We start from the raw sequence: 27,085 nt of genomic DNA, 5'->3' as shown, positions 1-27,085 counted from the left end.
TGTCACAGTAGAGAAGTCGATACCTGGCGAGGGTTAGGCATATTACTAAGTGGCTTCATCTTGGCCGCAGATGACTAAATATGCAGAGTTGGTCGCTTGGAGCAATCATATACCAAATGCAGCATTCGACATTGACTGGAAGTGGAAACTAAACCACGTTTGGGATTTGTTTGTGCGGTCGGTCGGCCGGCCGTCACTGATGAAACCTTCTCAAGGGTAATTCATAAACTCTAGGATCTGAGAGTATGGGGATGATAAGCAGTGGAAAAGGAGGAGATAGTAATACGAGGTCTATCTCGGTCAATGGGAACGCTGCTGACAAACAGGAGGCCTCGCTCTTGGCGTTCGTCATTGCCAATTCGCGATCTTCTTTGTTTCTCATTCGTCATTTTTCGCGCTCATGTCAGCCACTTCAACCACCTTCGAACGCCAACTTACTCCTTCGTCCGGCCTACGGAGAAAATGAACTATGCGCCTCTCAAGCTCTGACCCTGGTTGATACACGTCTCACCCCTGTCACTGGGTACGGTATTCCACGTTAGTTCCGCAGCCTTTACCAAGATGTTGCGGGTTTATGCATTGCACCGAACAGCCAATGTCCACTTCGTCCGACGGACAATTCTACAGCAATGCATGTTTGAATTCCATGGCACGACTCGGGCATGTGTCTATCCTCTTGCTTACAGGTAGGTCTGCAGCCCATCAGATATATTAACATGGCCTGTTCTCTTACAAAAACAACTTGCTACTTCCATCCTGCACAATCTTCCAAACACGTTCCGTGCTGGCAGCTCACCTCAACCATTACACGTCCAACGGCTTTACTGCCTCATTTCAGTTCTACTGACTTCCTTCATACCTACCACTATGTCTGCTCTCCTTCGTGACGCCCCTGTAGGGCAGCTCATCCGATGGGTTACACGAAATAAATACCTCGCATATCCTGAAGAAGACCCAAACTTTCGATGTCCTGGTTGCTACCAAAATGAGTCCAAAGGTTTCGAATCTCAAGCAACCACTCCTGATGTTACGTCGCCCGAGCTTGAAAAAGAAGCAGAAATGCCAGCAGGGCCGGCAGGACCGCTGAGACAAGATGCCCTCACCAAAGCCGAAACAGCAATAGATCGTGAATCAATGTCTGCAATGTCTGAAAGGACGCTGTCCAAGATCATGACTCGACCTGAACTAAGCAACATCCACACCCGCACCGATCTCGAACAAGCCTACACCAACGCCACACGACAAGAGACGTTGAAACAGCAGGCTAGTCGTCCGATTCAGCCTCAAGTCACCTCCGACGGCATAATCCTGGTCGACTGGTACACGACTGATGATCCTGAGAACCCTCAAAACTGGTCGCGGGGCAAGAAAGGGCTCGTGGTTCTGCAAATCTATCTCTACACCCTAGCAGTATACATGGGATCTGCCATTTTCACACCCTCAGAACCATATATCATGGAAAAGCTTGGTGTTTCCGAACAAGTGGCTTCACTCGGCCTGTCGATGTACGTGCTGGGCTACGGACTTGGTCCTCTGCTGTGGTCACCACTCTCCGAAATACCAATTATCGGACGAAACCCGCCATACATGATCACTCTGGGTATCTTCGTTATCCTGTCCATCCCGACTGCCGCGGTCAACAGCTTCCCGGCCCTAGTGGTTCTGAGATTTCTGCAGGGCTTCTTCGGCAGCCCATGTCTCGCCACAGGAGGTGCTTCGATTGGAGATATCTACTCCCTGCTTAAGATGCCCTATTTCTTGACGGGATGGGCTGCATGGGCTACCGCAGGACCGGCTCTCGCTCCAATTATCAGCGGTTTCTCTGTCCCTGCCAAGAACTGGCACTGGTCGCTGTGGGAGATAGTGTGGCTGGCAGCTCCCGTCTACATTTCTCTCCTGTTCCTCTTGCCAGAGACGTCCGCCTCGAATATCCTGCTCCGCCGCGCTAACCGCCTACGCAAAGCCACAGGCAACCAGCAACTCAAGTCTCAATCGGAGATCGACCAGGCCAAGATGAGCGTCAACCATATCATTGTCAGCAACCTCTGGCGACCCGTACAGATCAACGCTCTCGACCCCGCAGTGCTGTTCACCAGCTTGTACACCGCGCTCATGTACAGCATCTTCTACTCGTTCTTCGAGGTCTTCCCGCTCGTGTACGCGACAGGCAACCCGGGCAAGGCCACCCACGGCTACGGCATGAATGCGGGTGAAATAGGGTTGATCTTCTTGAGCATCACCGTGGGTGTCTCGATCGCAATCCCCACGTACATCTTGTACCTGTGGTATGTCTTCGAGCCGGAAGTCAAGACGATTGGTTTGGGCGAGCCTGAACGACGACTCATCCCCGCTTTATTCGCCAGTCTCTTGTTGCCCATTGGACTATTCATCTTTGGCTGGACCGCAAACAACAGTCCCAAGATCCATTGGATCGTGCCGACTATTGGTGTCGTCATTTTCACCATCGGGATCTTCATCCTCTTCCAATGTATATTCATATACATCCCCCTAACGTACCCTCAGTACGCGGCCTCGTTGTTCGCGGGTAACGATTTCGCGCGCTCGTCCGTCGCCGCTGGAGCCATTCACTTCTCTCGACCGATGTTCCATAACCTCGGTGTTGGACCCGGTGTGAGTCTGCTTGCCGGTCTGACGGTCGGTGGTATCATTGGTATCTTTACGCTGTGGAAGTTCGGCGCAGCGTTGAGAGCGAGGTCGAGGTTTGCGGCGAAATAGGTGACCTGCTGCGGTGTACGATATACAATGGGCTACTGAGTGTCGCGAAACGATGCTATGAGCAAGGACAACGTCAGCTTGGTAGTTTGTACTAATAACTTGCATTGCATGGCGATGGCGTGGAAAGCATGCATCCGAACCTCGCTGAATTGGGGCCAGCGACTATGTTAGAATTGGATTTGGAGTAATACATATAGACATATAGTGACGCATCACTGCTCATTTGCCTTGGCTCTCTTCTTGGATGTCCATCCATGCTGAGCGATCTGAGAAGCAGACTAACTTACCCATGTCCTCATGACTGGCAACTAGGGTTGGCGTTCTCCGACTGAAATCGATGTGGTCGATTGAACCATAATGCTGAAACAGTTCGACGACCTACCTGAAAGACAGAACGGGAGAGATGCTCACAGCAACTCACGTTTGTGGCATGACGGAATGACTTTGAAAACAATGATAGGGTATCTATGCACCAAGTTTGTGACGGCAGGATAGTATTCTCCCCACGATCTACTGAAAAGAGGTATCTGTTCCTCGATAGGACAGGCCAAGACGGCCTCCAAATGAGCCTCGGGACCTGTGTTCGACTCTTAGACTCGTTCCACTTGCTTTCTGTACCTCGCAAACCAGAACAAATGGCCGGTAGTCCCATAAGGCGACTCATGGCACAGTAATCAGAAGAGCCTATGCATGTTTCATACTGCATGGAAAATGAAACACAAAGAAAACCACCCGATGCCAGACAGGGTACCTAGGTATCCAAACGCCAAGTAACATGTTTTGGAGTGGTGAGAAGTATCATCACCACCATAATTGCATTTGGAGCCCAAACAAAATGATAGACTCCCACGCTGTTGATCAGCAATAGGATTGATCAACGTATAACGCTGCTTCATTCCGTACGCCTAGCCAATACGGTTCATTTTGGCTGTTGTTGCATCTTAAGCGACTTGTCGGCCAAGGTCTTTGCAAAAAGTGTTCTTTGTGGCTTTGCGCTCCTGTAAGGGATTCGTCAGTCTTTACGGTCCGCAATCAAATGGACATGGGAACGTACATGAATCTCTTGCCCTTGATCTCACTCAACTTCTTGGTGGTCGGACTCGCAATCGCATCTGACGGCGAAATGTACGTCTGGTTCTGAGCTTCTCCGACCGCGTACTTTTGCGCAGTGTGGCTGAACCGAGGCATCTCTTTCTCTTCGATGGACAAGCCCATCTTCTTCGGTGATTGAGGTTTCGTGGGCGAACCCGTGTTGGGAGACCGCTCGGTGAGGGCTGAGGTTGTTGTGGAGGATTTAGTTGGGGACATGTTGAGGCGAGAACTCTCAATGTTCAGGGAAAGATCGATGATTGAAGGGCAGTCTTTCCTCTCTGGCGATTCAAATCGATACGTCGCACTTCTTGAGCGAGGCGTATATGGCTGGTTGGAATCGTCGGTGAGAATGTGATGGATAAAGCAGAGAAAGAATTGATCTACTGCTGTACTTGAGTTCTTTCAGTCTGGTTGCCGGGGGTGAGTTGGTGAGTTGCGCAAGGTTCTGGAAAGCCGGTCCGAGGTCAATGCGTCTGGAATAAGGGTTCGCGGAATGTAAAAGTGAAGAGTTGGAGAAGGGTTGTTTAAGAGACGACGTCATCCAGGATGAAAAGCGTTGCCCGGCAACAACGAAAACCCCTGGAAAGTATCATTTTACGACCTTTATCACTCAATCTATGAGGCCAGAATATTGATTACAAGTCTCCCGAAAGGTCAATCTTTGATCGATCCCAAATTGCGGGAGACCACTGGGGCTTCTTGTACGGGCATGTAAACTTGCGCGAGCCTAATCCAACAACAAAAGCGCGTGGCGACAGAGCAACGCCCTAAACGAGGCGATCTGAGCTTGGTTTGAACAGGGTGATATGGGAGCGTCACGAGGCAAGTTGTCTGTCCCCAGACTCGACGAACGCGTCTATTTGCCAGAACAATGCGGTGTCAGGCGATTCATCCATCCCAGCCTTGCCACCAGAAGAAGACTTGCCCTTCCTCATATAGGATCAGGACCTTATTGGAGACATCGCAGAGATTTGGGGCGTCCGACACAGCCATTGGATTATGTGTCAAGCCACTGGCGAGAGCGATCAAATTGATGGGAGCGTTGCCAGTAATGACATCGGTCACGCCCTGTGTGCTGCGGGCGGGCACGCGCTACTCGTAGGTGGAAGCCTGAAAAAGGGGAATGTCCGCGTCTTTATGTGACGGTTGTCCGCTGAACCCTGGACGTGGATCGTGTTTATGCTTGGGGGTTTTGGCTGGAGTGCCTCACGCCCCTTTGGGGTCTTCCTTTTCGAATTGCAGTGGTGGTTGGAAATAGGGTCGGTGTGATTGGTCAGGCGGGAATTGGTGTCAGGGTTGATGATGACCGCCCAGGATGCCAATGGGCAGGTATCGTAACCGTACGGCCACTGTGGTGAGAGGAGTGACACTGCTTAAGCCACCTCGCGACAGGCGTCCTCGCAATATCGGTTTCGGGCAGGAGGCAGTGACTTTGCTCTGTCTGAAAAGACGCAATGCGGATTGGGTGACAATCCCCACGATGCTGACTGGCTGTCTGTCTACACCATTGGTTGAACTGTTGCAGACCTCGACTGGGAAAACACTGTGGTACGCAATCCTGTTCTTGCGCCACATAGGAGGAGGCACCAGGGTGATCATTCTTCTACATAGGTAAGCTGACCGGTGCCCGTTCACACGGCAATAAATGGGGCCTAGCCTAGGCCACTTCTGTATATCAATTGTATTCGACGCCGCTGGCAGGAACGAGGATTTTCGATGCTTTGCTTGCTGATTCCTCATGTCCCGTCGATTCTAGATTTCTTGCTCCTTGAGATCTCATCTCCCCCAACTTGCAAAGTACCTACTGTTGATATTTCCACAAACCTCGAGTCTGGTTGCAACTACCATGATGTTTCCTCAAACCACAAGCCTGACTCTCTTCACCATCTGGAGTATGTCTTCCTTGACTTGAGCAAGATTCTTGAATGTTTCCGCGTACACTTCCCAAAAATTTGCTGATCATGCCATCGCAACACAGCGCTCTGCCAGCTCCAGTTGGCGGCCGGGAATTTCGTGCAGTTTTACGATAGACCGTCACACCTGGGAGTTGCCCTATCAACATTCACCAACAGTACTGGTAATGGCTCCGGCACGGGCTCCGGCACGGGCTCCGACCAAAATGAATTGCTGTTCCAGTTAACCGTGCCCTCGAGTGCCGGCTGGGGTGCCATTGGCACGGGCGACAAGATGGATGGCTCATTGATGTTCATCCTCTATCCTTCCACCGATTCAGATGGTAAACAAGTCATGCTGTCCGCCGAAAGAGAAAAATGTTGCTGATTTGTCACAGAAGCTACAGTGAGCGTCCGAACTGCACAGTATGCCTGAACTGCTCTTTGCCCCGGCTCGTTTCTCTGCAGCAGCAGTCTGACCATCAATTTAGTGGCCATAATACACCTGAAGCTTTTGATGGACTTCAGTATCGCGTCCTAAAGACCTCCAACGATGGTGCAAGTTTGACAGCCGATGTCCAATGCTTCAACTGCACCAAATACTCGGGAAACTCGATTGACATAACCTCCGCTAAACAACCATGGATCTGGGCCATTGGCCCTGGGGATCCCGTCAGGTCAAATTCTCAGAATGCTGACATCGAGCAACATTCTCATTATGGTGCCGTTCCTACCCTCTGAATGTCGATCTTGTTGCCACTAACTCCACTGTTTCCAGGAGTTTTCTTTGCCAAGATGGATAAAGCCCGGGCCACAGCTGCCAGTGTGCCCTCGGTCACTGGGACGTTCAACATCAACACGACAGCACAACCCGGATACATCAACGACCTTGTCGTCCTGCATGCTATCCTGCTCGGTGTGGCTTTTGTCATTGCATTTCCACTAGGTGCTGTCTCGCTGAGGGTGTTTCGGTCCTTCAAGATCCACTGGATTGTACAACTTTGCACTTCAGTCGCATGTCTCATTGGACTTTGCGTCGCGATCGCCTTCAGTGTTCTTGGTGTTGAATGGACCGACTTTAACTCTGCGCACCAGATCATTGGCATCGTGGTTGTTGTTCTAACGTTGGTCCAAGGTATGCTGGGCTACCGACATCACATGAACTACAAAAATCTCAAAGGGAGAACGGTGGTGTCGTACGTACACATCTTGTTCGGGAGAGGCATCATATGGTTCGGGATGCTGAACAGCGTGTTGTAAGCTCGGTTTTTCCTTCCTATAACCCCATTTCCGCATGCCTGACCGTGGAACAGGGGCTTTCTTTTGGCTGATTCCAACGGCAAGGCAGCAGGTGCAGGAGCTGTCTCGATAATTGTGATCCTCCTGATGGAGGGGGCGCTGTTCTGGGCCCGTCGACGTGGTCTTTCAAAGTCTAAGTCTTCCAGCACGACCATTCTGCCACTTACAACCATGCTGGATCCGGACAGAGTGTGGGAGTGACGCCTTTTTGATGCGTTGGCAGGATGGCTCCAGTTTGTATGAGCAGTGATTGTGCCTCTTGTGATCATGACATCGTAGACATAGCACCGGTTCAGATATTGGTGGCATCAATATTGCAGAACTTTTTCTTCGTGAGGCTGGTAACGTGATACCCTATCTGTGGCACTGTGTGCCCTGATAGAAAGATCGGACTCGGCTTCTGCATACGATTCTGAATGCGCTCCAAGCTGTCCAAAGACCATCACGATCAAGAAGCATGGAACAATCGACAGACTATATGTGAGTGGATGTGACCTGGGTCTTCTGTATTCTAGGCGGTACGGCGCTGGCTTTGACTCTCAAAAGATTCAGCAAAAGTGGCACGTTATGAAGAGCTTTTGGCGTGTTTGGAAAGACGTTCCGGACGATGCGACCCACGTAGTGGCCAGAAGAACCTCCTAAGCGACAACATCTATGTGTCCATGAATCCATTGGCACACGTCCATAAGTACGGATGCTCTCTCGGTCCTTTCAGAAGGTGGTGACGCCGGCAGGGTTATGTTCAATCAAATGACGAAGGTAAAGAAAGTCATCGCACGGCAATATTGGTAGCGGCATTTTCATACTCACCCCTGGCGAGTTCAGTTTCGCAACTCCACAAGACCACCAAGTCTGCTTCAAAGCCTGCGAGAAGGCATGTATGAGATGTAAATGAGTATCAAGGGGAGGTCATGCCACGACTGACCTCCCTTCGCCTCCGGGCGATTCTGTAGGCATCGGATGGCCAGATTACCTCTCCTGTGGAACGCGTGCCGAGTTACTACCACGATACTATGCCGTCTCTACCAATGAACGCTCCATTCGGACCGTCGGGCCCGATCGTGGCCATCGCAACTACTTGAATCGCGCCTTCTGTTGCAGGAAGAGGTCCTTTGAAATTATTCAATCTTGTAGCAACATGACCTGGGTCAACGGCATTGACCTTCCATCCCGCGTCGCCAAATTTCGTAGCATAATGTGCACACAACATGTTTAAGGCGGCCTTGCTTGTGCGGTAAATTGGGAGTTCGGCAGAATAGTACCGATCTGTGGTATGCATCCTGTGCGCCAACGAACCTAACCACGACGATAGAAATACAATATGCGGCGTTGTGGATTGTTGGAGGAGAGGTATGAACGCCTCGGTAACTTGAGCAGCACCAAACAAGTTGACGTTAAACTGCTCCTGATACAAAGACCGTGTTGATATTCCAGCGTGCCCCAGTTGTCGATCATTGGACATCCCTGCATTGTTCACAAGAACATCAAGCCTTCCATAACGAGACTTGATAGTCTCGACAGCGCTCTCGATTGAGCTGTCGTCGGTAACATCAATGAGTACCATCTCAATCAAGAGACCAAGGGCATGTAGCGTGCTCAGACTCTCATTACCACTCGTCTCATCGCGGCATCCCATCAAGACATGGTAATTCTCTGCGTCTGTGGCCAACCTCTTCGCTGTTTCCAGGCCAATGCCACGGTTGCCACCTGTGATCAAAGCAATTTGCTTGCTGGTCTGGCTCGGCATGGGAGTAGTGCTCGACTGATCCATTTTCAAGATAATTGTCTGCGATATTTTTAGCAGGACCTTTGATGACGACCACAGCAACCCTGGGTAAGTTCTCCGAAAACTTCATGCCATGGATGACATTCAAGCGCAGTCTAGCTGTTGCCTGGTGATACGTCTCGGGAGAAGTAAGCCCGTTGTCGCGCTCCCTTCCGGAGAGAGTCTTCATGTACAGCCCGCAGCGTGCGCACATGAAGGCGGCTATCTGGCTACTCTAATTGGGACCGCCTCGTTGCAATCACACCCCCGGATGGTGCGGCACAAGATAAGTGCGTTCTCTCAAAACAAGGCGCTGTATCCTCGAGTTGAATGGTTCTTATGGTGCAGATATGAACCATGCCATACTGACACCAGTGAGACAAAATAGAGGCATTTTGAAGGATTGCGTTGTGCCTGCCTGATGCTATTGGTTTGGTTCTTATCTCCCAGCCTGATCGCGACACCCTTTGATCTGAGGCGGCCAATTGTGTCTGCAGGCATGTTTGCAGGTGGCCGATCCTGGCACACATCGTCCTTATTTGACGTTCCCCTCGTATACCCGAGGAAAGGAGAACATGACCTTCAACGTATTCAATATGCAGCAGTGTCTCTGGAGACCAGGATGTGGCGACTTCATCCATGCACTGTCCTCGATACTAGCGATCTCACCGGTCAAGACCACGCCCCAGGACGAGGTACTTATGATACCAAGATCCCCTGCGGCGAGTGTGAAGTTCTGTCGACTTCCTTTATACTCTTCTTCCATCTCTGTCGGCTTGCTTTTACCTTCTCAATCAGTGAATTTGGCAAGACTCATCCATCCGAATCTTCTCATCCGACACGATGTCTGCCCATCTCATCCAGCCATGGAAACAATATCTCGAACAAGTCAAAATCCACCCAGGAAGTCAAAGTTACACGATTGACGACGATCATTCCGCCAAACCTGAGGCTGAGGAAGACTTGCTGTGTCCTGGTAGCCTCCAGTGCTCCTTCGAGCCTCATCCATTGGGCACAACCAAAGCGTGTGCTGTCAGAACCAAGATCGGCATCGTCTTTATGAACTCCAGTGGTTAACTCACCTTACTCGGTATGTCTTTTCGACTGAAAGCGGCATTGGCTCATTCTAGGCAACAGAACATCAATAAATTCTTGTGCTTGGTCTGCGGCCGAGTGTAGGTGCAAATATTGTATTGGGCGATAAGGCAACGTATTTGAAGGCAGGAATATATTTATGGTGCCGCTCGTTTCCCGCTCCGTGCCTTCGATAGATATCGTGGTAATGAGGACGGGGCTTGATGATAGATCTTCCAGCCGTTCCCATTGGAGGTCTAATTACGAAGGAGGCCACCCACCCCAGGGTGTTTGGCCTCCCTGGTCGATATAGGTAGAAGTAGCCATGTCGTGCCATTTATTGGCCACAAATCTGAATGCTGGCGTATCCGTGTTACCAATCAACACCTCGACTAATTGCTGGCCTTGTAACATCTTCCCTTGTTCCTTTTCCTAGTAGACCACCATCATCCTGGTCTCGATACTCTTTCTTGCATCCGGGCTTTGGCCGATGTCGATAGCGGTGTGGAGAACATCTGTAATACTCAGCCTCAATGAAACCCAGCATCAAGACCAAACTTACTCTCCGCGACGCCTGCCTTGGAGTCGAATAGCTTTATAATCCAGGCTTCGTTGAAGCATTGATCCTTGAGATACCACCACTGATGGGCTGAATTGTAGAATGAAGTATAGCTCTCCATAACGACGAATTTGTTATCGGCTTCAGAAGATCCTTTCAGTCTTTTGACCTGATCTGTTCTCTGCAGGTCGACCTCGCGGTCAACTGAAGAGCAGCTGCACAATGCGATTGGCCACTCAGTGACCTTTATGTTGAGGGGGCGCCAGATACTTCGTGCATTAGTCCCTAACACAACCAAGATAGATGTCCTTCGTGGCTTACTTGATGACTTGAAGCCTATTGGATATCAGACCTTCCGGCCACCGCTCGGTAAAAAGCTGCAGTCCGTATTCGTGACTCAAGTCTGAGTGGGTTAGCAAGCTGCATTTCTGCCTTTCAACGTGAACTTACCCGCGTGAACTTGGGGAATGGGAGGGTCGTAGTCGAGCGCACTGCGCAGTCGTAGGTCTCCAAACCCGGGAAACCGATATCGAACCTTTGGGAAACTGCGTAAGTTGGTATGACCAGGAAACATGAATCTGGGCCAATGCAACCTTGTGTTCGTAAACCCGGACTTCTTTCGCCCCAAGTGCTTGCTGTACAGCCTTGCACAAGAAAGGATAATAATTCGCCTCAGTCCAGACCGGGTCCTCAAAAGATTCAGGCTTGAACACGTCTTCGCTCAATCTCATAACCTCGAATCCATGAACGTCAAGGGTCAGTAAGGTTGGACTGCTGCGAGCATCTCTGACGACAATGTCTCCCACGGCCTCTTTCTCTATATTTGTGTTTTCTGCACCAGGAATATTGCTGACATCCACAAATAACGTGTAAGGTTTCTCGCGCTGCCATCTTGTGTCGTGCTTTAGATAGAACAATGTGGCTTTCACGTCTGTTGAAGACATTGCTGTTGCCGAGGTGGTCTCGTGGTTGCAAGAGGCTGGCCTGAGAGACCAGCTACCAGCTATTCGAAGATATGTCGAGACTTGACGCTTCAACGATATTTTAGGACTTCAAGTACCTCCACACATCCTGAAGAGTAGCCGATGGCAAGCAAAGCGTAGCCGAGCATTTGGCCGAGCTATCCCAAACAGAGTAGTTTGGTGCGCGAACTGTACAGTCCTGCCACTTATTCAGCCATGCCCAATCTGCGCCCGGTTCCTTGTAGTTGACTACTAAATGCCTACCACACAATGCCAATGGCAGCAGGAGGCTGCAGCCTCTAGAGGAGGGGCCTCCTTAAAACCTCTGCAAGTCTCGCAAACCGGCTGGCTCGGTCAAGAGACGAAACACAGCACTGAAGCGGATTAACCTGGACAAACAACCCCCTTCGAGCTTTGTTGATAGCTTTGGTTCTTGAGCCACTAAGCATGGCTTCTGCAACTGCTACTTTTCTTGTGTCAAACACGGTCCTTGGTCCAACTACCACAAATAATCCAGCAGATTTGTGGGTCCTGGCTTTCCAAAAGTGTAAAGCCCGCATTCCAGAAAAGCAACTGGCTAGAGTCCTACAAGTGCAGACATTCGAGCAGCTTAAAGCTGCAGTGGAAAGCTTGCAGAAGATTCAAGGGCAACGACACTCCCTCAGAGCATTGAAACGCATTGATCCATTCCTGCTCAACATCAAGTCTTTCAGCAGTGCAATTGACACCATGGTGCAGGCCAACCCTAATATTGCTGCACTATGCTGGGGAGGTATAAAAATCGTTCTGGAGGTAAGTGAGGCTTATTGTTTCACCGCAGTCTTTGCGAGTGACGTGTTCCAGTTGTCTATCCGTGTAACAAAAGCCTTTGAAAGGGTCACGGAAGGAATGTCCAGGATGGGATCAGTTTTGCCTCGTGTTGAAGCATACCAGAGACTCCTTCCAAGTAGGCGCGAACTCAACCAAGCAATGCTTGGTATGTACGAGACGATAGTCGACTTTTGTTTTGAAACCATAAAGTTCCTCCAGAAGCATCCTATACGTGGGTGATGATTGTGCTTCACTCCTTCGTGCGGTCTGACGTTGTGTAAGATAGCTTTGTGCGATCACTGTGGGACAACTACGAAGATGTGTTACAGAAGAAGTTGGATCAAATGGAGGCTAAAAGCCGTTTGATCGACGAGGAATCACACGTCGCAAAGCTGTTTCTCGACGAAAAACGGCACAAGGATGTCAAGTCTTCACAAGAAGAAATCAAAAACCTGATCAAGCAGGGTCCGACCAAGATGGTTCCTACACTCCCTTGCCACTCGATACCTTTCATTCGGAATCTCAACTTCTTTGGACGAGCAGACGAGCTCCAAGCCTGCCAGAATGCGCTCAAAGTCACCACTACCCTCCATCACATACCGACACTTGTCTTATACGGAATCGGTGGCGTTGGGAAGACTTCGATTGCTTTGGAGTTCATTTATCAACAGAAGACCAGTCGCAAAATCCTTCTGTGGATCTCTGCTGATGATCCCACCAAGATTGATGATGCCTTCGCAAGGGCAGCATCGAAACTGGGCCTCCATGTCGAGAATGCCGATGCCAAACGAGACCGCGAGGAAGTCAAAAACTTTTTGGAGCATACTGGTATGTACCAGAATCCGTCCGTGTAAACAAGTATTAATGACAAAACAGTGGAACCTTGGCTCATTGTCTTCGACAATGTAGAAGACGAAACAGTTGGACAATTTTTCCCGAACTCAGGAAATGGTGCCTGTCTGTTGACAACTCGAGATCCTGATATTTATAACCGACTCGCTGTGGAGGGACAAAACATTCAGAGTTTCAAGGGCTCTGATGCACGGGACTTCTTGCTCAAACAGCTGCCTGCTGTGAACAGTACGAACGTGAAAGAACAGGCCGCCGTGGATGGCCTAAGTATCTACCTGGGGGGTTCCGCACTTGGACTCAAGCAGATAGGATCTTTCATTCGCGAGACTAACTGTGGCATCGAAGACTTACTCAAAGCTCTGCACGACAAGGACCAAGAGAAGCATGTTCTAAACGACCAACAGTCCCTCCGATCAGCCGGATATGATCGACAACTTGCTACAGCATGGAATCATTCGCTCTCGAGCCTCTCAGAAACTACATTGAATCTGCTCGTCTTTCTATCATTCATGGACCCTGACCATATTCAAGACTATATAATCAAAGAGCTGAAGAGTTCTTGCGCTAGGCATCCACAGCTGTTCCCTGAAGCAGCTGACAATATCAAGTAGGTCGAGCAGCCCATATTTTGAGGTGGTACACTCAGAGCTAACATCACGAGATTCGGCATGTGCCTTCGTACGCTCAAGAGATACGGCCTGGTCGAGCAGCGAGGGAATGACAACAGCTTCTCAGTGCACCGCCTCATTCAGACGATCACGTTGCACTTTACTAGCATCGAAACCAAGGCCAAGATATTTGACTTCGTAATTGTCACTTTTCTGCAAAAGCACCCACAAAGTCAAGCTACCTCGGACACCTTGTTTCCACAATGGAAGATCTGCAAACAGTACTCTACGCACATTTTCCGGTTACACGTCTTGATAAAAGAGTGGAGACTGAGGCCTGCTTCTGAGGACTTGCTCTGGAGGCTGCTCTTCAATGGATCACGGTAAGTGGGCCCCTTTTTGGGGTTCCACGCTTACACTGTACAGCTATCTGTTGGAAACTGGCTGGATGAAGAAATGCTTGAGCGTCGTAGAAGTCGCTGAATCATTTTGCAATCCTGACACTGTGGAGGGCAAACTACGTTTGGCTTATCTGACAAATGCACGAGGAATATTCGCGTTGCAACACCAGAATCTCGCGGAAGCAAGATCTCTCTTTGAGCGAGTGGAACAAATTAGGCTCGAGCATCTGGGCGAACTTGATCCAAACACCATCGCAGTCCAGAATAACCTGGCTTTAACCCTAGTCAACGAGCGACGGTGGCAGGATGTAGTCACCCTCAACGACAGACGGCGAAGATTGATTGCAGATCGTGATGATGTTCCACTGCGCCTCCGGACTTCAATATTCGATGGATTGTGCTCCGCTTATCTCGAAATGGGACTGCTGAACAAGGCCATGGATGCGATTAACACTTCAATCAACATGAGCAAGGCAACCCTACCCTTGATCTCACAGCTGAGTGGCTAGTAAGTGAAATCCGAGGGAAATCGAGATAATCTAGCTAATGCTGGTTACCTTGAGTCACCATTACCACAAGGGCAAGATCTTGACTGCGCAGGGAAAATTGGAAGAGGCTCTCGAGGAGCATCTGTTATGCTACAGAATCCGAAACGAGGTTCTCAATGATCATGTACAGACTGCTGGAGCGTGCTATCGAGCTGGAGATCTGTCATATCGGAATGGGAAAGCAGAAGAAGCCATGTAAGGCGCAACTACCCTCATTCCACTGGTTTTTTGCCACTAATAGGTCCAAGCGCGTTGCTCGAAGAAAGCAAAAGAATGTACAAGAGCCTCGACCTTATCGGCAGCTTTCCACTTGCTGGTTCTGCACGATCGGCATGGCGTCTATCCGAGATCATGGCGGCTCAAGGAGATTCTTTGAAAGCTCATACTTATCTCGAAGAAGCACAAGCTGACCGAGACGCTTTACAGCTGGCAAGGAAGGACGACTTGTGTGAAAATGATTTCAACATATTGCTGAATTATGTAGACTCTTAACGATGCTCGGCCCTGCAAGCTGCACAATGGGGCGGCTTTTGTCGCACAGGACATTGCGTATACGATACATTCTTTGCCACTTCCAACTCGAGCTTCCTTAGCGGATACTCACTGGATAGTGCAACTGTTTCCCTGATCTTTACTGTTTGTTGCGTTGTATCCAGTCGGTGTAGCCGTGCATGTAGGTGCTGGCGGTCGGTGGCCTGGTGAAGCTTGTCCGGGTCGACTCGTCAGTGACAATGTAACGATTCGGGTTGCGGTCACGGTTTGAGGTTGAGAAGTGTTGCTTGCCGTCGTAGATCGTGTCGCCGGAAGAAAATGGACACCTGTCGTGGGAGACCGCGTGCTTGTGGGTGTAGTCAAGGCTGGTTTTGGGGTGATTGTTGGATCAGCAGGCATGTCGACGGTGTGGGTGTTACAGGCTACAGGATTTTGAGGCGATTTCGAAGAAGTGGCAGTGTCTGGAAGCAAGGATGTTCTATGTGCTTTCGTGCAATTCAGAGCTGCAAGAAAAATATCATCGAGTTCGGCAAGCGTTGCTCTCTTCAGCACAATGCTCAGCGTCGATGATGGTTTGGGACAGTGGACTGACCAGTGCACACATGTGAAAATGGTCAGTAAAGTTGAGGCACTGTAGTCGGCTACCTAGAAGTCGTTTGATCCTTGCAAGCCAGTGAATGCATAGTACAAAGCTTGTCGACGTGGAATGTCAGGTCACTGAATGTTGGAAATAATTGGACGCCCTTAGGAAAGCGCCATGTTTTGCAATGTGTCCATTGCTCCTGTGGGGGCTCCGAAGTGTCCAGCGAGGCGGCTTCAGCCGCAAGATTGCTGTCTCTGGTTCCATGTCACGCAACGGAAGCTGCCTGCTGCAGGCCGCTAGGCAAACAGCAGCGGCGGAATTGCGGGAACTTGATTTCCACAGGCTAACAAAAAGACAAAGGTGACGGTCACAGCATGCATTTGCGCAACTGGAGGCGCCCATGTGGCGCCTTCCTGATCCAGGGATGAACATTCAGAATTAGGAGCCAAACAGAAGTGAGGGGTAGATAGAGAAGGTCATCTTGATTGGATTAAAGATTCCCGGGGGCAGGGTATGCGCGCCCGGTCGAGAGCGCCCAAATACCAACTGGATCTAGGGGCTAGGGATGCCTAAAATTGGGCTGGGATTGACAAAGCAAACGACCACACGTCGCCGAGAAGTCCTGGCACCGAGGCGTCTGGCCAGCTGTTACTATGTAGGCAAGCAAACCGGTGAGAGTTTTACCCAATGATCTTCGTCTCAGATGTGCAGAGATAAGGTAGGCAGCACAGCGCCCGTCTGCATCAGGCTGCATGATACATCTGGTGTGGTCGACCTTGCATTACAGCTTCTTCGCAACTCCGCAGGTTCATCAGTGGCCCTTTTGGTCACACCGCTCACGTGCTGCCTGGAAGAAAGGTTCACAACTACGTCGCGCAGAACAAAACTTCCAAGTCGTGCTTCCAAAGTACTCAAGAAGCATCCTGTTTTCCTACGATCTGTGTTGCCATGGATGGTGAATCTGTTTCGCGCAGATTAGTCGCGGATCCATCCAAAAAGAAGCCCGAAGAGAAGGTTGATGGCGCATCCCAGGCATCTTCAACTTCCTACCCTCGAGATGAGCATACTCGCAATACACCACAACCGGACCAGGTTGGGATGCTCGCACAGATCCATGGGAAGCTTTCGGCCGTTCCATGGTGGCTTGTACTGGGTGTAGTGCTATCGTGCTGCATGCTCATCGCCTACAATCCTTTGAGGAAGACAGATCTCCGCTCAACTCTGCGAGGTATGTGAACTTTGAGGACTTGCTGCTAACGCTGATGTTTGCATCTTAGACCTCCCGTCGATACGTGACATGTCCATTGAATCATTGCAATTCCATCTTGCGCAGGGCCATTTTTCGTCTGAGGATCTTGTGAGGACCTACTTGGGAAGGATCGATGAGGTCAATTCACAGATCCATGCTGTTGCTGAAGTCAACCGCGACGCCATTGCAATCGCTCAAACTCTGGATCATGAAAGGAGCATTCAGGGATCTCGAGGGTAAGACTATTGATATATGACACAGAAGACGATCTCACTGCTGCATAGTATTTTGCATGGCATCCCGGTGCTCGTGAAGGATTCAATCAGCTCTGTGGGCATGAACAATACTGCTGGATCGTACTGCCTGGTGGGAGCTAAGACCAAGAAAGAGGCCTCTTTGATAACTCGTCTTCGAAAAGCTGGAGCGATCATCCTTGGAAAAGCTAATATGTCGGAATGGGGGAATTCCAGGTCCTCCGCCAAACATCAGTCCAATGGTTGGAGCGCTTGGCAAGGCCAAACTTTCGGTGTCTACCATGATCTTCAAGATCCTTGTGGAAGCAGCAGCGGCTCAGGTGTGGCGTTGACCCTAGGATTAGCTGCTGCTACTATTGGCGTCGAAGTTAGTATCAAGCCTGCCTTGATTGAAGCTATGCGACTCTGCTGACTTGTCACTCAGACAGTTGGGAGCTTAGTATGTCCCGCAGCAAAAAGCAATGTTGTAGCTATCAAGCCGACAGCTGGTTTGGTGGCGAACGACAATATTGTTGTCACAAGACTTCGTGGCACAGCAGGTCCAATGGCGCATTCCATCAGAGACGCCGCAATACTCCTGGAGTGGATGGTTGATCCGAGTGAGCGGAATATTGACACACAGAAAATACCATTTGAATACGTTCCCGGATACAACACTTCGTGCAACGACCACGGTCTGAGGGGAAAGAGGATTGGCATTCCACGGAATAGCATCGAAAATCCATTCGCAAAAGATACAAGCATGTATCTTGAGCCGGTAATGCGAGCCTTCGAGCAAGCTTTGATCATCATGCGCAGGCAGGGTGCCACTATCATCGATAATGCGAATTACACGTCGTACCATGAACTTAACGACAATAATCCTATGAGTGTTGTCGGCCCTTCTGAGTACAAACACTACATGGAGGTTTACTTTTCAGAGCTTGAAGAGAACCCCAACGACATTCACAAGATCGAGGATATGATACGATGCACACAATCGCATCCGAAGGAAGATTATTCATCTCGGGATACAGAATATTGGGAGAAGGCACGAGCTGCAGTCGAGTTCGATGGACCCGATTTCCGAGCCTCCTTGAAGCGTCTGCTGAAAATGTGTGGCGAGGATGGTATTGATGGGGCTTTGAAGAAAGCCAAAGCTGATGCTCTGGTGTATCCAACACTGCTCAGCGCAGATATGCCTGGCTTCGCTGGCTACCCAATCATCACCGTTCCACTTGGATTCATGCCTGCCGAAACGCCAGTTGTCAGAAACGCGCGTGGTGACCTCGTCTGGGACGGACCAGGAATCCCGTGAGTGCTCTTTCCACCCCTGTATCACGTTACTAATGGTGAATAGATTCGGCCTCGCTTTCATTGGCGCGCCATTTTCTGAAGCATTACTCATTGAGCTGGCACATGCGTTCGAGACGGCTACGAAGTATTCCTCGCAACAACTACCTTCGATTTTGCCCCGTATCGAGATAAGAGACATAGTGAATCGGAAAGCTTGATGTGGTGGTTCACAGACCCAGAGACGATTGATGGAAAAGTGGTACCGAGAGGAAACACAACCACAAGGATGAGGGTTGGTAGATATGCTGCGGTCAACAGTTAAAATACGTTGGCAAGTGGAGAGTACCACTGATATTTGTTGTATGAGCTCTCAACAGCTTCCCGACCTCATGTTTTCTGCCTGGCAGTAGTACAATTATGTTCACGGGAAGACAGATGTGTTGTCATAAACAGGAGCGACGACCAATTTTACCATGATGGCCAGTTCAGGAAGTGTACTCATTCCCAAACAGGACCCTTTGACCACGTCTCGAAGCTCTTAGCATAGATCTCTTATCCTGGGCTTTCTCCTACATATTGCGAAGATATCACGTGCCCAACAAGATGAGGTAAGAAGTGTCAGACTGCTCATACAACTCAGGCTGGACTTCCGGCAGGGAAGCGCCGGCCAGGTCACAAGCTTTGTGGCCGGCTGGGGGTGTTGGGGGTTGTGGTGGCGGGAGCACAGCCGGGCAGCCGGGGAAGAGGCAATAACTAAGTTAACTTAAAGCTACTGTAAAGTTAAACCTTAAAGATGATTAGGAAGGCGCTATCAAAAAGTATCAATTCACGTCTCTTCAACTCTCTATCGACAAGGGCCCAGGAAATTCATTACATATCTACTGATAGGTCAAACGTTGACCGGTCCCAAATTGCCTTGGGAGGCCATTGGGGCTTCTTGTATGGGCATGTGAACTTGTGCGACCCTGATCCCACAACAAGACCTTCGGCTCCCGGCGCGTCACTACACGCGACGCCGCCGAGCTTGACTTGCTGCTGCTGCTGCTGTGAAGGCAGGATGATTACGCCTTTCGAGTTCAAAGGGATTGTCACTTCCATTGTAAACGTCTCATCCTTCTCGCAGACCGACCAAGAACATGCCACTAGGCCGAACGGGCTTTGGTAAGTGACCGTCGCATTGTCAATGGTTCCGCCAGGAATAGGACGGATCTCGACGGTGCGCCATCCTGGATCCCGAGGACTGATCCCACCCACGACTTTGTACAGCCAATGTACGATGGATCCGAGGGCGTAGTGGTTGAAACTCGTCATTGACCCGGGATTGATAGATCCGTCCGGCAGCATGCTGTCCCAGCGCTCCCAGGTCGTGGTGGCACCCATGGTAATGGGGTACAGCCACGAAGGGCATTTCGTCTCGAGGAGCATGCGATACGCCAGCTGCGCGTGACCAGTGTCCGAGAGAGCATGTGTGATCAATGGTGTTCCAGCAAAGCCAGTGGAGATACGGTATCTAGCAAATTGTACCAAGTGCGCCAGGCGGGCTGCAGCGTGCGCTCTCTGTTCGTCATTCTGGTGTAAGTTGAAACAAAGAGCTAGTGAAAGGGCAGTCTGTGTATCACCCACAAGCAACCCCGAAGGAGCCATATACTGGTGTTGGAAGACAGCTTTCAGGCGCCTAGCGTCGTCAGAATATCGAGCGTGATCGTCCGAGAGTCCCAGGCATTCGGCCACTCGCGCCATTGTCTCCGTCACTCGAACCAAATAAGCGTCGGCGACAAGAATACAGTCTGTTCGCCCAGCTCCAGGCTCTTCAGGAGGCGCACTCGGGTCAAGCCAGTCGCCGAATTGCCACCCGTTGGGATCCCAAAGACCATCTGGACCTCTCGGGATACCACGATCAACCCAAGCAGTCATGCTAGCGTACTGCCGACCGAGGATGTCTTTGTCACCCGAACTGAGGTACATATCCCACGGTAAAAGCACCGTCACGTCGTTCCATATTGCTTGGGGCGGGTTCTTGATGGGATTGTCGATAAGATCGGGTATGACGACGGGTGGGACACCACCTCTACCCTCCTCAAGCTGCTCAGCCGAGAGGTCTTCTAACCAATTTCCAAGAAAGCCGGTCGTGTCATAGAGGTAATTGGCCGATGGCCCGAAGACTTGTATGTCGCCCGTCCAGCCGAGCCTTTCGTCCCGTTGAGGACAGTCAGTAGGCAGAGACAGGAAGTTTCCTCGCATGCTCCAAAGTGTGTTTTGATGGAGTTTGTTGACCAGAGGATCCGAGCACGTAAAAGAGCCGGTCCGTCTCATGTCGCTGTGTAACACAAGGGCTTCAAGATCTGACGTTTTGAGCTCGATGTCCATCGGCCATCCGTCGACCTGCACATAACGAAACCCATGAAAAGTGAATGCTGGCGACCAAGTGAAGGGCTTGGTGTCCGAGAGAATGACTTGATCCAGGCACTTCGCGGATCGCAGAGGTCGTGTTCCAAGCTCGCCATTTTCGAGAATCTCTGCGTGACGGAAAGACACACTGTGCCCGCCAGGGGAAGTCTCAGCCGGCACAGCCGGAAAAGTCACCCGCAGCTTTCCAACAAGATTCTGACTGAAGTCGACCAACAACTTGCCGGATGGCGACCGGAAGATATCAATCGGTTGCTTCACCTCCGTACATCGTACTGGTGGGATGTCCGAAGCATTGAGTTTTGTAAAAGGGGTCGGCAATTCTGTCGTTGTCGTCCATGAAGACTCGTCGGAAGCAGGATCGCTGCACCATCCCCCCTGCAGGTGTTCTTCGCGCGTATCGTAAGCCTCGCCATCATAGATCTCACTGTGAGTGATTGCACTGGCGTGAGTCTTCCATGACTCATCCGAGTTGAACGTGTAGAGCTGTCCATCTTCCAGCAAGACCTCCAGCTGCGCCAGGACCGCTATGTCCTTGCCGTACAGACAACGTTTGCCGAAAAAGCCGAGGCGTCCAGCATACCAGCCTGCGCCCACCTCAATGGCGACCACATTTTCCCTTCCTGGTCACAGCAAAGAACCTACGTCGAAAATCTGGTAATTGAGCCTGTGCTTGTAGCTGGTCCACCCGGGGCTCATCTCTTCATCCGCTACACGACATCCATTGACGAACATCCTGTATACGCCATAGGCCGTAATGTAAACTCGCGCTCGAGACACGGATGTATGCGGCGGGCGGGAGTTGCCCACTATTTGTGCACCCTCTTTCCTCTTCGCATACGAGTCATTGGCGACTATGGGGTTTCCCCACTCCCACCAGTGTAAAGGCGTAGGGGGTTTCAAGCTTCTCCACATGTCACGCGGGGGGTGTCTTTCTTCGTCACTGGTTACTGTTGGACCAGGTTCAAGTGTTACCCCAGTAGTGTTCGACCTTGGTCCGAGAGAGTAAATGAGTTGGACCGGGGTTTCTGGTAAAAGTCTTCGTGTCCTTTCCGCAGATGTCCTTCCACGTTAATTTTGACCTTCATAATCCGATCGACGACCGATTGAGCCGATGGCCTTTTTCTGGCGTCAATAGCGAGCATCCCCTCTACAAGTCGCACCAGAGCGTCAAATTGATCGTAGTCTCTGGTGCATACCTTGAGTTTTGCTAGCCGCTCCAATACCGGCCTCTTGAGGTGACATTCTCCGGTTTTTGCGTCTTTATACCAGTAGACTGCCACGCTGCCGGCAACGTCATTGACGGATCTTGCCCTCTCGGCTCTGAAAACGTCCAATCCATGTTCTACGTTGGTACCGTAGACATTCGACTGGGTGTCAGTACGGCTTTCGAAAAGGGTCAACAGGATTTCGAATAGGACGCAGCCCAAAAACCAGATGTCGTATGAACTGCCGATGGACGTCTTCAGCTCCCAATCTGGTGGAGAGTATTCACTAAGGTCCGATTTCGGCGTAAAGACCATGGGTTTGGTGACGGTTGCGCTGCCGACGCGCGATATTCTCCATGACCCGTCGTCAAAAACCAGAATATTTTCCGGCTTTATGTCATGATGCCAGACCACCATTCTTCCCTCTTGCTCTGAGGGCTGAAGGTGGTGAATCAATTTCAGCGCGTCCGCAATGTTATAAAGCTGAGATATTAGGTGCAGTACAAAGTCTTTCTCCAAACTTGGTGGTGTATGATATTCCCTCAGATACTGCTTTAAGTTGGCTCGCGCCTTAGGGTAAAGCAAGTAGAGGTGTTCAGATCTCGGGTCAGTTTGCTCCCACATGGCTAGTGGCATTAAAATGGCCATGTGCTTCACCCACACGAATTTAGAAAAGCCATGATGTGCCTGGGTGGACGCTGTTGAAAACCTCTGCTGGGCATCAAGTCGCTTCAAGGCAAAGACATTCTGAATCGGTCAGTACTAATAAACACTGAGGAAAGTCGCGAAAATAGGGCTCACCTCCGAGAAATCATGGTAATCACTGTGAATTCGAACTTCTGTCACAGGACCAAAGCCACCTTGTCCGAGTTTCTTACCAGCAAAAATGGGTACCACGACGTCTGCTGGAATGATATCATACTCGCCTTTTTCCGCCCGTCGTTTCAGCTTCGCTTTATCAAAATTGTAGACTGTAAACATCTTCTGCACGTTTCGCAATCGAGAAAAGTGGTAGTCTGTGACGCCTTCTGGCCTGTCTATTAGAGGCAGATCGTCATCCTGCAGACGAGCTGAGCGAACAAGATTGTAGAGGCATGACAGCTGGACGCGTGCATAAATGCACGTTGCTAACAGGCGGCAGGCGAATGCTGATGTTTGTTGTACTAGGTATGCTCTGTCTCTGGTGCTTTTACTGTTGTCTGCATTGGAGTTCATGGACTGGGCGTTCAAGGTGGTGTCCTCATTAATCAGCTCATAGATGATCTCACGTGAGAATATGGCATGGAGGTCAGTCTTTGGCAAGAACTTTTCGTTGCGCCAATTTGTCGAAAGCGTCTGGTTCATCAACGCCCAGATCTCGTTCGCCAGGAAGCCGCGAGGATGGTTAATACCCTCGTCAGATAGTCCGACAGGCGCATGATTGGATGACATCGAAGCGGCGTCATCTTCAGAAATCTTGTCAACTGAGATCGAGGCGGCGTCTGCCGTCCCCGAGTACGCATCGTCAGGTAGAATTAAGGCGGCCTTGGCTTGATCTGCAGATGATGATGGATGATCGTGCTCCAGGAAGTGCCCCTGGGAAGTTTGCTCTCCACCCTTCTCGGATAACGTTCTGTTTCGCATTCGATTGAAAAGTATTTTTCTGATCATGGTAGAGACTACGCCAGCGTCCGATGGCTTGAAGGCTTTGGCGTGGCCGTCGGAGCTGCCTGTAGCCGGCCCGACACTCTTTACAGGACGAGTATCGACACTCGAATTGCTGATGACCAATGACTCCGCTCCGAGGCGCTCTTTCGCATCTTCTAAAACGTTATAAGCCGACACAGCATATGCTACACCTGTTCCAGGTGAACCAGCAATGATATGACCGTACAGGACGCCGGTGCTAGCATCGACGACCCAAGTTCCACAGTCACCTCGAGCCAGAGGTGCGTTTATGTAAATGGTGTAGACCTTCTCAAAGTCAGTGCTTTTTGGTAGGCGGATGTACGACGGCAAGGCGTCAAATCGACCCGTAGCCCAACCCTGCGACGACGTCCAGGCAAGAATGTCGGTGTTGCTGATAGACCTAGTGGGCACTTGTATAGACTTCGCCGAGTCTGCGACATACTTGCTGCGACATAACTGGACCGCTGTTAGGAAAGGGACATCAGTCACCCGAATAAGCGCATAATCAAGAGTGTTGGAAAGAACAACAAGTTCTCCCTCAGCTCTCATATCGGTTGTGGGGATGGTGGCCATGAGTCCGGTCTTTTCGAAATCGGTCGAGCCAACGTCTTCGAATGCCTGGAGATCGACAACTGCGTTGGTCCCACTTCGGTTCCGAGTTTGTGACTGTCCTAGAGATTGGTATGACGTCCCGCTCAATGTCGCAAGAAGTGGAACGTTCTCTGCGGCGTCCGAAGAACCCTCTTGCGAGCGATCGCTGGCTTCAGATAAATGATCGGGCGGTGTTTCGCTCGCTCTGCTCAAACCTTCGGTAAAGTTGGCCTCGGCCGTTGAAACATTTGAGTCTTCACTGCCATCGTCGATTTCCCATTCATTATCCACTGTTTCGCATTCCTTTCGAGAGTCGTCTGAGATATCTGCTTCGAAAGGGTGACCCGCTGTGAAGATATAGGCAACCCCGTCCAGTTCTACAATGCCGCCCAGAGTGCTTCTTCGAGTGAGCAACGAGCCTCCATGGCAATACTCTATAAACATTTGGTTCGTGGCAACGCTAATAATGACGCTGTAGCGATGCTCATACGCTTCTGCCCCGGCTTGCTCGGGATCATTTGCAATGGTCAGCAGGTCGAGCCGTTGGAACTCTGGAGGCCTCTCGGCATTGCCCAACTTGAAGCCGTGGCAGTCCTCGAGCAGCGCGCTCCCTCGGATAGCCCGATACACGGTCTTTCGTGCTCTAGCGTCTTTGCTGCAGAACATTATTACTGGTGAGGCATTTTGTTCCGTTGTGCCAACCATGTAGACTGAGAATGTAACTGTGGCAGATCCTGGGATAGGTTCGACGCATTTTTCGAGGTACTTCTTGATTTCTTCGGCTAGAACATTGTATGTCTGGCGTGCAGGACCGATGGCCTTCCAGCACTTCGTCTTGCGGTCCATCTTGATGAATTCACCGATCGACCGCTCCGGATTAGGCCATTGTGATTGACCGCGTGGCATCTTTCCATCGGGCTCTCATCCATTTTCACGCCGTTATGAAAGAGGCAACAAGTCTTTTCGTCGATAAGTCTGTGGCATCATGAGAAGAGATGATCCAGAGTCCCAGCCTGAATATCGAAACAAAGAGACGAGACGACAGCCAGGAGGCGCGAGCCGGCAGCGTCGTTTGACCAAGCTGAGATAAGAGAGGCATGCGTGGCGCAGGAGGTGCATGTTCCTAGCGGCTCGGCCCTCCACATGTCCAATGGCGAGTTGCTGCTTGCTTCGCGCAACTGCGCTAAACGTAGCCGAAAGATGTGTCACAGGGTCGGGCTAGAGCTTGGGGACCTGTCTGGCTGAATGGTGCAATAAGTAGTGGCATTTGTTGGCGCAGATGCTCAACCCCCAGCCACCACCATGAGACAGGCTGTGCATTATTAGAGCCACAATGTCTCGTCGACGAGCCTGCTCATACTTTGTAGATTTCTGCCGCTTGACAGCGTCACAGTGATTGCAATACACTCTTTCTAAAAGGTGCTGTATCCAAAAAGATTAGTAATAGCCACGTATACGCACGATCCACAAGTCATCGTTGTCTTCCAGGTTCACCATGGCGCCGCGAAGCAAGTAAGCCAACATGGACCCTCCGCTGGATCTTCACATCACAAAGTGGCCCAACTCCAATGATGACTGCTGGGGCCTCATCGAGAAGCTCTGGGCAGTTGCTTCTCCTTCGACCATCCCAGACAAGCACATTGACTTATCGGCCTATTCTACCTATCATAAAGAGCAATGTCTCCATGCTCTCATTGACGGCTCTATTCATGTACTGGTCGAGAAACATGGTAACATAGTCGAGATTGCCAAACGAATTGCCGAAGACAGATCGAGAGACGATATCAGGACGTTCCTGAGCTCAAAGCTGAAGGATCCCAGGCCAGACAACGAGATTCGCGCGATTGATAGTTCGATCGACCTTACTGCAAGACTGATCTCAATGATGGAGTTGGAGAGCTGCAATATGCTTTCTCAGGCCGCAAAGGTCTCGTCTGGGAGGCCGGAACTCTTAAGGACTCTGTTCATCGGCAGTTCAGCACACCTGTCGTTCTGGGCCATGATGTTAAATTGGAGAAAATGTTCAATGGGCGCAACTTGGGCCGGATTGCGGGTATCGAAATCGTATGGACCGATAATCTGGCCGATCACTTGCGCATGTCCAATGAAGATAGAGAAGTGGCCATCTTCCATCATGCATCGTTCTTGAAACATCAGCAATGGTAGGTACCATGCTTCCGCATCGGAGCCGCCGCTAAGTGGACTGACGTTGTCTCAAGGTCGCTATTTCCAGCCGGGCTCATAGACGACACACTGCAAACCTTGGCGCTTCTATTTCCAGAAGCAGACGATGACACTACACGCTGGTTCAATCGCCAGCCAACAACACTGAATATCGATCGTCATTTGATCAAGTGCGGGAAGTTGAAGGGGAACGAGCGCCAGATCGAAAGATTCACATTCTGGCATGACCGTCTCGTGGTCTTGAAGCAGACGTTTGATGAATCACGTCCGACTACGCTGTCTCAATGGTGGTGTGACAGGCGCAATGGCGTGCAATGGTATACCTTCTGGGTTGCAATACTTGTATTGTTGTTGACGGTGTTCTTCGGCCTGATCCAATGCCTCGAGGGAGCTCTGCAGGTTTACAAAGCGTATCATCCGTCGTGAACGCTCCATGTTTGCAAGGCGGGATGAGAAGAGGTACCATTGAAATGTACGAGAGGCATAAAAAGTTGAGGGTTTCGAGCAATCAGGAAAGAAGGACGCATGCTCCGGTATTTGAACACATTCGCACGCAAACGTTACTTGCTGAGTCATC

The 27,085-nt window shown here is 50.6% G+C and overlaps 9 protein-coding genes across 9 annotated transcripts; 5 read left to right on the top strand and 4 right to left on the bottom strand.

Moving 5' to 3' along the window:
• The first annotated feature begins 624 nt into the window (after positions 1-624).
• Positions 625-2,969, top strand: EDD37DRAFT_251036 (major facilitator superfamily domain-containing protein). Its single transcript, XM_062810682.1, has one exon. The coding sequence runs from the start codon at positions 868-870 to the stop codon at positions 2,734-2,736; it is 1,869 nt and encodes a 622-aa protein (XP_062673007.1). The 5' UTR covers positions 625-867; the 3' UTR covers positions 2,737-2,969.
• A 188-nt stretch (positions 2,970-3,157) lies between these two features.
• EDD37DRAFT_621422 (uncharacterized protein) lies at positions 3,158-4,313 on the bottom strand. The gene is made up of 2 exons (XM_062815999.1): positions 3,791-4,313; positions 3,158-3,734 (listed from the first exon to the last, which is right to left on the bottom strand). Exons 1-2 carry the CDS (start codon positions 4,042-4,044, stop codon positions 3,656-3,658), a joined length of 333 nt encoding a protein of 110 aa, XP_062673006.1. The 5' UTR covers positions 4,045-4,313; the 3' UTR covers positions 3,158-3,655.
• A 917-nt stretch (positions 4,314-5,230) lies between these two features.
• EDD37DRAFT_250963 (uncharacterized protein) lies at positions 5,231-7,402 on the top strand. Its single transcript, XM_062810679.1, has 7 exons — positions 5,231-5,439; positions 5,585-5,720; positions 5,807-6,064; positions 6,119-6,146; positions 6,212-6,441; positions 6,499-6,976; positions 7,034-7,402. The coding sequence occupies exons 2-7, from the start codon at positions 5,675-5,677 to the stop codon at positions 7,218-7,220; spliced, it is 1,227 nt and encodes a 408-aa protein (XP_062673005.1). The 5' UTR covers positions 5,231-5,439; positions 5,585-5,674; the 3' UTR covers positions 7,221-7,402.
• A 617-nt stretch (positions 7,403-8,019) lies between these two features.
• On the bottom strand, positions 8,020-8,790 carry EDD37DRAFT_691538 (carbonyl reductase; the record flags this gene model as incomplete). The annotated part of the gene is made up of 1 exon (XM_062820024.1): positions 8,020-8,790. The coding sequence occupies one exon, from the start codon at positions 8,788-8,790 to the stop codon at positions 8,020-8,022; it is 771 nt and encodes a 256-aa protein (XP_062673004.1).
• A 1,123-nt stretch (positions 8,791-9,913) lies between these two features.
• On the bottom strand, positions 9,914-11,814 carry EDD37DRAFT_250930 (uncharacterized protein). Its single transcript, XM_062810678.1, has 6 exons — positions 11,644-11,814; positions 11,011-11,578; positions 10,868-10,952; positions 10,739-10,820; positions 10,421-10,686; positions 9,914-10,373 (listed from the first exon to the last, which is right to left on the bottom strand). Exons 2-6 carry the CDS (start codon positions 11,359-11,361, stop codon positions 10,291-10,293), a joined length of 867 nt encoding a protein of 288 aa, XP_062673003.1. The 5' UTR covers positions 11,362-11,578; positions 11,644-11,814; the 3' UTR covers positions 9,914-10,290.
• Positions 11,815-11,826: 12 nt separating this feature from the next.
• EDD37DRAFT_676913 (uncharacterized protein) lies at positions 11,827-15,090 on the top strand (the record flags this gene model as incomplete). Its single annotated transcript, XM_062819586.1, has 8 exons — positions 11,827-12,171; positions 12,223-12,355; positions 12,472-13,017; positions 13,066-13,648; positions 13,703-14,032; positions 14,076-14,558; positions 14,614-14,793; positions 14,847-15,090. 8 exons carry the CDS (start codon positions 11,827-11,829, stop codon positions 15,088-15,090), a joined length of 2,844 nt encoding a protein of 947 aa, XP_062673002.1.
• Positions 15,091-16,524: 1,434 nt separating this feature from the next.
• Positions 16,525-18,941, top strand: EDD37DRAFT_250882 (amidase signature domain-containing protein). The gene is made up of 5 exons (XM_062810677.1): positions 16,525-16,901; positions 16,951-17,158; positions 17,207-17,543; positions 17,601-18,469; positions 18,516-18,941. Exons 1-5 carry the CDS (start codon positions 16,622-16,624, stop codon positions 18,667-18,669), a joined length of 1,848 nt encoding a protein of 615 aa, XP_062673001.1. The 5' UTR covers positions 16,525-16,621; the 3' UTR covers positions 18,670-18,941.
• Positions 18,942-19,265: 324 nt separating this feature from the next.
• Positions 19,266-25,230, bottom strand: EDD37DRAFT_676907 (bacterial alpha-L-rhamnosidase-domain-containing protein; the record flags this gene model as incomplete). The annotated part of the gene is made up of 4 exons (XM_062819585.1): positions 19,266-21,444; positions 21,499-21,800; positions 21,833-22,812; positions 22,867-25,230. 4 exons carry the CDS (start codon positions 25,228-25,230, stop codon positions 19,322-19,324), a joined length of 5,769 nt encoding a protein of 1,922 aa, XP_062673000.1. The 3' UTR covers positions 19,266-19,321.
• Positions 25,231-25,846: 616 nt separating this feature from the next.
• On the top strand, positions 25,847-27,053 carry EDD37DRAFT_691533 (uncharacterized protein; the record flags this gene model as incomplete). The annotated part of the gene is made up of 3 exons (XM_062820023.1): positions 25,847-26,251; positions 26,299-26,486; positions 26,544-27,053. 3 exons carry the CDS (start codon positions 25,847-25,849, stop codon positions 26,932-26,934), a joined length of 984 nt encoding a protein of 327 aa, XP_062672999.1. The 3' UTR covers positions 26,935-27,053.
• Between the last annotated feature and the right edge of the window lie 32 nt (positions 27,054-27,085).

Source organism: Exophiala viscosa (assembly GCF_022695815.1).
Source record: "Exophiala viscosa unplaced genomic scaffold EDD37scaffold_2, whole genome shotgun sequence".
In the NCBI taxonomy this organism is placed as follows: Eukaryota; Fungi; Ascomycota; class Eurotiomycetes; order Chaetothyriales; family Herpotrichiellaceae; genus Exophiala; species Exophiala viscosa.
The sequence above is the reverse complement of the archived record's forward strand: the minus strand, read 5'-3'. Positions and strand labels throughout refer to the sequence as shown.